This window comes from Rhinopithecus bieti, unplaced genomic scaffold (assembly GCF_001698545.2).
Source record: "Rhinopithecus bieti isolate Rb0 unplaced genomic scaffold, ASM169854v2 scaffold_425, whole genome shotgun sequence".
NCBI classification, from domain to species: domain Eukaryota; kingdom Metazoa; phylum Chordata; class Mammalia; order Primates; family Cercopithecidae; genus Rhinopithecus; species Rhinopithecus bieti.
Window position 1 is genome coordinate 306,148 of NW_016803361.1, and position 9,243 is coordinate 315,390.

General features: G+C 47.2%; 1 protein-coding gene across 1 annotated transcript in view; it reads right to left on the bottom strand.

Annotated features, from left to right (window-relative positions):
- The window catches only part of TLL2 (tolloid like 2), a 154,186-nt gene continuing 144,943 nt past the window's right edge, over positions 1 to 9,243 (bottom strand). The window contains exons 19-21 of the mRNA XM_017879970.1: positions 8,957 to 9,170; positions 5,412 to 5,662; positions 1 to 3,592 (exon numbers count right to left, since the gene is read on the bottom strand). Coding sequence (XP_017735459.1) covers positions 3,458 to 3,592; positions 5,412 to 5,662; positions 8,957 to 9,170 — 600 coding nt within the window. The 3' untranslated portion in view covers positions 1 to 3,457. The remainder of the gene's footprint in view (positions 3,593 to 5,411; positions 5,663 to 8,956; positions 9,171 to 9,243) is intronic.

Sequence of the window (9,243 nt, forward strand, 5' to 3'; positions counted from 1 at the left end):
AATAAATCCACATTCTTTAATGAAACCATCCTTTCTAGGTAGAGACATATGTTAGGTCCTCTCCACTTTCTCTTTGAAACTGACATCATTTCATGAAATGTAAAATTACACAAAATAAAAAATACCCATATGTTTACATATAATACTTTAAACAGTTTTCCTTTTTAAAAAGAAAACTTTTAGGCATTTGGGATTGATGTTCAGAAGTTCAGTCTACAAAAGAAACTTTAAAAACATCTGCTAAAGCCCAAGGAACATTCACTCACAAATGGAACGCTAACAATATCAATCTGGAAGTTATCAAAGGGACCCAATCAACAGGACAACTCACTGTGAATTTGCTAGTTAGCAGGATTTTATGAATTATTTCAATCAGCTGAGCAATTCGTGAGTGATATGAAACTTTACAGCAGGGGTGTCCAATCTTTTGGCTTCCCTGGGCCACACTGGAAGAAGAATTATCTTGGGCCATGCATAAAATAGACTAACACTAACGATAGCTGATGAGAAAAAAAGTCACAATAAGAATCTCACAATGTTTCTAAAAAAGTTTACAAATTTGTGTCAGGCCACATTCAAAGCTGTCCTGGGCCATGGGTTGGACAAGCTTGCTTTAGAGAGAAATTGTAAAATAGAAATAGAGGGGAAACTTCACCTTACAGGTAAATGCCTCTAAATATTTACCTTAGAGGAAAATAGAGGGAATAGTGGATCAATGAACAGCCTCTCTTTCTCTGAAGAAATTCCACTGGCTAAAGTTAATTCCAGACTTTTTCCTGCCCTGCAATCCAGGCTTAGGTTTTGCTAGACCAGATTACACCAGAACTGAGCCAGGCTAAAAACCCAGACCCCGAATCCTTCATTAGCCTGTTGTCCTAAGACAATTCTCTGAACTAAAACTATTTTTGCAACTCAGTGTCATCCCAAAGCTTGGTACCCAATTAAAGCACAAAGCAGGCTGCAGCGGTATCTTCTGCCTCTACTGTTTGCTTCTGGGGATGTTCGCAGGCAGGTCACTGAGCAATTGGAAGCACCAAGGCAGAGGCCTGGGTCCTTCTGCTGAATGGACTCTGTCTAGTGAAGCCAGCCTCGAGTTTCTTTGCAAGAACCCGTGTCATGCCCCAAGTCCCCACAAGTGTGAGCTTCCAGAGGAGCGGCCCAGCTGAATCAGAGCTTGTCTTTTCTGCGGATACGTCACACAGAAGGCCTAAATAAAGGTTTTTCATAAGAGTCCCATTGTTGCAAATTGGCCATATGGTGACAATTGTTGAAGCTGTGTGTTTTTGAAAATGTTCATACTAAGGAGATAAAAAGAAGTATCATTGTTTCACCGTCCTGCTGAGCAGCACTAACTCTGTTTCTGACTCCCTCCCACTTTTCTATGAAATTTGTTAATCTTGCTTAGACTTCTAAAGGTTAAAACTGCAGAATTTTTATTTTCTTGGAGAAAGAACCTTAACAGCCATCTTAGGTATCCCAGTTCCAGTTTCAACTCTCATAGACAAGATGAGACCACATAAAACCTCAGAAAATACAAAAATCAGAGAAATGGAATCTACCCTAACAGGCAGGTGGGATTGGAGCCATGAGGTCAGCTGCTCCATTTGCCGTATCAAAGCGCACGTGGGGCAGGGTCTGCCACATGCACAATATGAGCGTGTAGGCGGAGCCTCAGTCCAGTGCCGAGAAAGGTGAAAACAGAGTTTGGTGAAAGGAGAGGCAGGAAATGGAGAGCCAATCCCGCAGGGCCCACAGTAAAGTGAGGACCAGGGATTGGCATTTTCCACACTGCATTGATTAAGGCTTTGACAGCTGATCTTTTACATACATACATATATACAGACATATATTATTAATAAGAATACTTTAATTTTTTTCTCTTTTAAGGAAAAAATATTCCCATGCATTTCTCTGACCTTTCCTTGTATTATTCTAGTTTTTGCTCCCAGCAATCACTTTAATGAGACACAGTCCTCTAGTGCCATATTCTGATCTGTAAAAAATATAACCTTTCACCTTTTTACAAATACTTTGTCTAAAACGATGCTGATTCATCCCAAAGGAATTCTGGCGCATGGGAGCTCTTCTCTTGGCTCTAACCAAAATCACTCGTGTGCCGCCCTGCGTTCAACACCAACCAAACAGGACTTACAGTTATGTAAACATTATTTAAAAATTATTCCAACATAAATACTCTTTTAAAGCTAACATACCACAGCTTTTAGCTCATAATGCCCATAGATGCCTTAATGAAATGCCATTCAAAACTACCTCACTGTTTAAATTATACCTTGAGGTGCTAAAATTATGTAAACATCATCTTCTACACTTCTCTAGAACAAGTGCCAAGTGTTGTGAATTCTGATTGCAAGTTGGTGATTGAATATTAGTTAATCAGAACAAAGTTACCAAAGCATTCTTTAACCTGATTGGCTACAGGAAGCTAGTCACTGATTGACTTGTTCCACAAGGCGATGATTCTTACATAACTTATAATTAACCAGTCCTCAACAGTGTTCACCCCACAAGGGACCTGAATTGGTCCCTCATAAGATGTCTTTGCACATTTTGCAAATGCAGTTTGAATTGGATGTCAAGGAGCCCAGGTGTGCTACGGCAAGTGCCTCCAAAGCTAAAAGAAGAAATGTTCTTCGAAGCCCGTGGAATTCCAAGCACAGGTGTAGTCTTCTCAAAGTCAATGAATGAAAAAATTTCAGGACGAGCCACAATATTGTCTTCTCAGCAGACGGGACTCTCGCCAGCAAATGTTCTGCTGTATTCATAATGGATGCCTTAGCCCCCAATGCAATTAGGGAGTGGGGAAAACCAAAGGGACAAGGAGTGTGAATGACTGAGAAATGGCTTCGTGGTCTCCTAACTTCATGACAATGATGTTCATACTCGAAACTTTCTCTGTGCACACTGCTTACTGTGATGCCTTTTTTAGTCCTGACATCCATCCGTATTTTCAGGTTTCTTGGTTGACGTGTCCCTGGCAGAGAGAAAGAAAATGATTCCAGCCAAAGCTGTGAGCCATATGTTAGTCACAGCCAAGCTTTCATCCCTTATGCCCAACATAGACAGAAGACAGGCCAGCACCTTTGCAACCAAGTCCAGATTAGAGGAACGGCCAACCCCAAGGCTGGCCTTTTGCCACATAGGAGGAAGGGACAAGGAGAATGGGTATGAACAAACATAGCTTGAATGGTCAGTGACTTCAATCCTAATCTTTAACAGTTCATAAGTGATAACATTGCAGACAGAATCAAAAGAACATTTTCTCTCCACCTTGTTGGCCAAGCTTACATGACTTTCATTCAAATATATACCTCCAAGACTGGATTCTGAGTTTTGTTTGAGAAAATACTGTACACTGTTTTAGGGCAGATTTTCAAGGTGCTATTGTTGTAAAACAAAACAAAACATTCTCAGTTTCTGTCTTTCAAGAACATCAGCACTATTTCTTCATGTGCAGGGCATCTTGGAACTTGGTGCTGGTGTATCGGGCATGAAAGCCTTTCTTGCTGATGGTGTCATCTGTGTGGAATCGAATCATCAGGGAATCTCCCGCGGAGTAGATTTCTTCTAATGGCTGAGGAAAGGAGAAAGGGAAAGGAGAAGGACTTTAGCTGTGATTGGAGTTGAAAATTAGGAGGACGGGAGAGGATCTTATGCAAGGACACAGGATGTGTCCCTGGTACCAGAGACTCTGAAGAGCATCCAAACAAGCTTCTTTCCAAAAGAAAACATTGCAAATTCTGCTCCAGAGAGCTTTGCAGGCCCTGCTCTTCCAAAGATGATGCTAGGTGCATAGCTCATATAGAATCTATTATTTATTAAGTACGCAGGTGGGTCAGGTGCTGCGCTAGGCACTTCCAGATCTTATGTAAACTTTACAGCAACCTTGTAAGGCAGGTACTATCCCCATTTTTCACTTCAAGAAACTGAGACTCAAGTTCTCCCAGGTAGGCGGGACCCAAGCTCCGGCCCTTCTGATTGTAAAGGATGCACCATGCATCACCGAACTCCAGGGTCATCATTGTGATGTGTCTCCCAGGAGACCTGAAACAAAGACCATTGTTCAGGCCTCTGTCCCTTCCAAGGACAAAAACTGGGATGGAGCCACCACATTTGTCAGAAAGGTTTTGCCAGGTGGTCTGTGAATGGGAGCCACATTCCAAGGCTGTTGCCTGCGAGGTTCTAGTGGAGCCAAAGTGAGCTTCCCCCACGGTTAACCGCTCAGGACTCTCCAAGAGGTTCCTTTCCACAGACCCCACAGTTGGAAAGACTTTATCAAAGGCAGTGCATTGGCTAAGTGCCACTTTGTCATTCTTTCTTTTCTAGAGGGTGAAAGAAGATGAAGGGAATTATTCAAAAAATATAAATGACAATTTGAATTTCTGTTCAGCACAGGAGCACTAGTGACTCCAAAATGATGTGATTTAAGTCCAGCCAATAGCAAAGAAGCTTGAGCGACCAGGCCTGGAGGCAACAGAAAGGAGGGGGCTGGTGCCCAGTATGGGGAGTGTCCAGTGTGGTGCAGCCAGGGGAGTGACTGGGACACTGTACTGGCCAGTGCACAAACTCCCACCAAGCACCAACTATATGCCAAGCCCTATGTCGGGTGCTGGAGAAACAGCAAACACAACAGGCCCACTGAAAAAGTGAACAATGAGAACACTGATGATGACCTTGAGTACAACTATTGTTGTGTATAGTGAGTGACTTGTAACTTTCATAGGCATTTGGTTTTGCTTGAGGAGAGAAATGTGAATATAAGAAATATATAAAAGCATAATTAAATATTTTAAAGCCTGGGGCCAAATAAAAATGGAGGAGAACGGCTGTGCGTGGTGGCTCACACCTGTCGTCCCAGCACTTTGGGAGGCCAAGGCAGGTGGATCACTTGAGGTCAGGAGTGCAAGACCAGCCTGACCAACATGGTGAAACCCTGTCTCTACTGAAAATACAAAAATTAGGTGGGCGTGGTGGCACATGCCTGTAATCCCAGCCGCTTGGGAGGCTGAGGCAGGAGAATTGCATGAACTCAGGAGGCAAAGGTTGCAGAGAGCCGAAATCCAACCTGGGCGACAGAGCAAGACTCCGTCTCGGGGGGAAAAAAAAGTGGGGGGAGAGGGAAAGACTTTGCAAAAATAGGGGGAAAGTCCCAAAAGGAAAAGTGCTCTTCCATGGCTGCCTCAGTAAGGGGCCTTCAAGGACTGGTCCCTTGGCTGCCTCCCAGCCTCCTGACATTTCTCCCGCTTCCCACTCCACTTCAGCAAAACGTGCCTACTCGCCTTTGCTCCTAAGTGGAGGAGGTGGCCAGGACTGAAACCCAGGTGTGTCTCACTCCACAACTCATGCTGTGATTCATCACACTCTGCCCCGGCCCCAGCGTCTCCGGGACTTACCCCGGAGCCACAGAAGCGGCCGAGCCTGGGCGCTGAGCTGTCGTAGCCGTCGTAGGCTTCCATGTAGTCGTAGCCGCAGTCGGCCTCCTCCTCAACCTCAAAGCTCTGGAAAGTCAGCTCCACGCCGTAGCCGTCCTCTGCCACGATCACCCAGTCGCAGTGGGCCTGGCTCGGGTAGTTGTTGTCCCCAAACTGGGCATGGGAATAGAGCTCTTTGGTCTGCACTTCAGCCTTCAGCCTGCCCCCGCACTCTGGAGCAGAGAGAAGTGAGATGTCCCCTCAGCACAAGACACCCTCGTGCCTCCCGCCTGCGTCTGCTCAGTTTTCTCTACAGAGCCTGGTGCGTGCCTGGCAGGAGAGGCCAGGTAGTCTTGTCACCCCATCTGATGGAGGAGTACACAGAGGCCCCTGACTCCCAGGTCAGGGCTCCCTCGGGGGTGCAAAGTGGCCCTTACAAGCCAAGGTCGCCTGTTCCCAGCTTGAGAATACGTGAGCATGCCATTGAAAAGAGCTGGCTGCTTTTTGCTTTTTCCAGTTATAGAGACATGGAGCCAATGGATGGTTCGCTCACTGGTCGCTGGGATGTGGGTGGACCTATTTGCCACTTTATTCCCTGGAAGAGTTGGATGCATCTGAGAAGAGCTCACGCTCGCTCCACGGACTGACTGTAATTTGTCATTTCTACCAACAGAGGGCGATAAAAGCACATCAGAACCGCGGGTAAGCGCTCAACCCTGGAAACTTCAGACCCTACATGACTGGTTCTTGCAACTGAGGGCATTGACCATAGGCCAACTTTGAGGTCCCCGTGGGTGTCACAGGTGAGCTGCCCCTCAGGTTCTGGGCTTGTATTCTGTAGCCTTTGTTTCTGGGTTTTTTATTATACAAGGACAGTAACTCTTGTTGGCCCTGGTCCTATATACAGTACCTTGTGTCTTGGACACTTAAGCCCACATAAAGTAAAATGGATATTGGCCGGGTGCGGTGGCTCACGCCTGTAATCCCAGCATTTTGGAAGGCTGAGACGGGTGGATCACTTGAGGTCAGGAGTTTGCGACCCGCCTGGCCAACATGGTGAAACCCTGTCTTTACTAAAAATACAACATTAGCAGGGTGTGGTCGTGGGCGCCTGTAATCCCACCTACTCGGGAGGCTGAGGCAGGAGAATCACTTGAACCTGGGAGGCGGAGCTTGCAACGAACTGAGATTGTGCCATTGCACTCCAGCCTGGGCCACAGAGCAAAACTCCATCTCAAAAAAAAAAAAAGTAAATAAATAAATTAAATAGATAGACAAGATTGGTCTAGATTAGCAAGCACCAGAAATTCCGGAGGCAAATTCTTGCACAGCCCCTCCCCTTTGTGCTCCATGCCCCCAAGGGGCCCAGGCAAACACTGTTGTAGATTCTGGGCCACCTGGCTCCTAACACTCCTAGGCCCCCCTGGAGCTCCACGCCCCGCCTGGCCCAGTCCTGTCTGACTGCCCATTCTGAGTCCTGTGTTGGCTCTGGCTTAGAATGTCTTACAGGTCTAACCCGTTTTGGGGAAATTTCAAATTCCTGAGAGCTGGGTGGTCATGAAATGAGCACAGAGCAGGGCGGGACACCCCCCCCAATCCTGCCGGACGCCCCCACCCTCCCCACCTGCCTGGGCCCCGGGAGGTGGACCCCTGGCCTGCATCGGTGACCCCCGTGCCCTCTGCTGCAGGTTCAGCCATGGGAGCACCAGCAGATCAGATGGAGGGAGGAGAGAGAGGCCAGGGTATTTAGTCCCCTGATTGCCACAGCTGTTCTTCCACTTAGGTCACAGCTGCAGCCACAGGGTCTCTGCATGCAGCCCTCTCTGTCGCCAGCTTCCAGGAACTGCTGCCTCCTCTCATCCTCTGGGTCTGGGATTGCAGTTCCTTGCTCTGGTGGCTTTACTGTCCTACAGTGTCCCATACCCTCTCACCCCTTTGTAACCTGTCCCTTTATTAACTTCTCCTCAAATAATGACTCTGAATGTGCCCCCATTTCCTGCTAGGACCCTGAAGCACCTCTATTCTTCCTAGTCTCTATCTGCAGGGACAAGAGGGCTTTTAAACTTCCCTGGGGGAAGCTAGAACTAGAATCTAGAACTCCTCAGGGAGTTTGACAGGGTTCCACAAACCATGCAGTGTTTTCTGCTGCGTAAGGGGAGGCCGAACTGCCTCAGGATGTTGGTTGCCATTTTTTTGACCTAATTTATATTTTCTGGTACTGAAAAAAAACTGGGGGTAGGAGCTGTTAAAAGGATCACAGGGTCGCATGATCGTGAGCTCAGACTCAGCATTACAGAAGCAGAGTGGGCTTCGGGTGGCCACCGGCTCTGACAAAGGACACAATTGTACATCAGGATCAAAGGGTCAGATTTGCTTCCGTGGGCACTAGTCCCAGGTGGTAACATTTTAATGGCTAAAGAGCAGAGCCAAATTTCCTATTGACATTCTTCTACTTAACGAAGTAGATAATATAAGTTATAAGCACATACATTTCCCACCAAAGCACCTAATACAGCTGTTTACATTTTGAGTGGAAGAAAAAATCATGGGGAACAGAAACATTTTTCACTTTCCAGAACTGGTCCTTACAGGGATAAAAGTCTGCTTTCACCACTCAGTTACCCAACTTCTGGACTTCATACACCAGCAAAATACCCGGGCTGGAGTGCAGTGGCATGATCAGAGCTCACTGCAGCTTTGAACTCCTGAGCTCCAGCAATTCTCCTGCTTCAGCCTCCGGGGTAGCTGGGACCACCACGCTTCACTATATTTCCTAGTTTTTATTTTGTAGAGATTGCAGTGGGGGGCGGGGGTCTCACCATCTTGCCCTGGCAGGTCTTGAACTCCTGGGCTCAAGCAATCCTCCCCACTCAGCCTCCCAAAGTTCTAGGATTATAGGTGTGAGCCACCGTGCCTGGCCAAAATATATTTTTAAAAAGACAGGAAGAAAGGAAGGAAAGAAGGAGGGAGGAAAAAATGGGGCACTAACAAAAGGTTGTTCATTTCAAATTGTGTCAATTAAGGGCATTGAAAGAAAACAGCCATTTTCCTATGGCTGCTGAGGCTTCATTTTATTTTTTTTATTTTTTAAGAGACAGAGTCTCACTCTATCACCCAGACTGGAGTGCAATGGCACAATCTTGGCTCACTGCAATCTCTGCCTCCAGGGTTCAAGCAATTCTCCTGCCTCAACCTTCTGAGTAGCTGGAATTATAGGCACCCACCACCACGCCCAGTTAATTTTGCATTTTTAGTAGAGACGGGATTTCACCATGTTGCCCAGGCTGGTCTCGAACTCCTGACCTCAGGTGATCCACTTGCCTCAGCCTCCCAAAGTGCTGGGATTACAGGCATGAGCCAGCGTGCCTAGCCTGATGCTTCATTTTAATCGGACATTTTATCACGCACCTTCCTCCCCTAGCCCTCCCCCGGTCAGAATAAAAGGCAGTCCTTGTCCTGCCTTCACCATATCTCTGTCTCCTGTCCAAGTGCTCATCAGCCGGAAGCCAGTGTCCCACCCCAGGTACCTGTGCTGTGCACTGCCTGGAAGCCTTTCCTCTGCACTGAGGCATCCGAATAAAACCTGAGAAACATACTGCTGCCCGAAGCCACCATGGGGTCTGGTTTCTTGCTGCCGCAGAAACGGCCCAGGATGGGGGCCAGGCTGTCAGGCCCGTCGTACATTTCCAGGTGATCATAGGCACATTCCTGGTGCTGCTCGATCTCAAATTCATTGAAGGTCTGGGGACAGAAGAGCAGAAAGTAAGGCAAGGGCCTGACATTCAGCCGGCGGTGGGTGGGGGGGGGGGGGGGG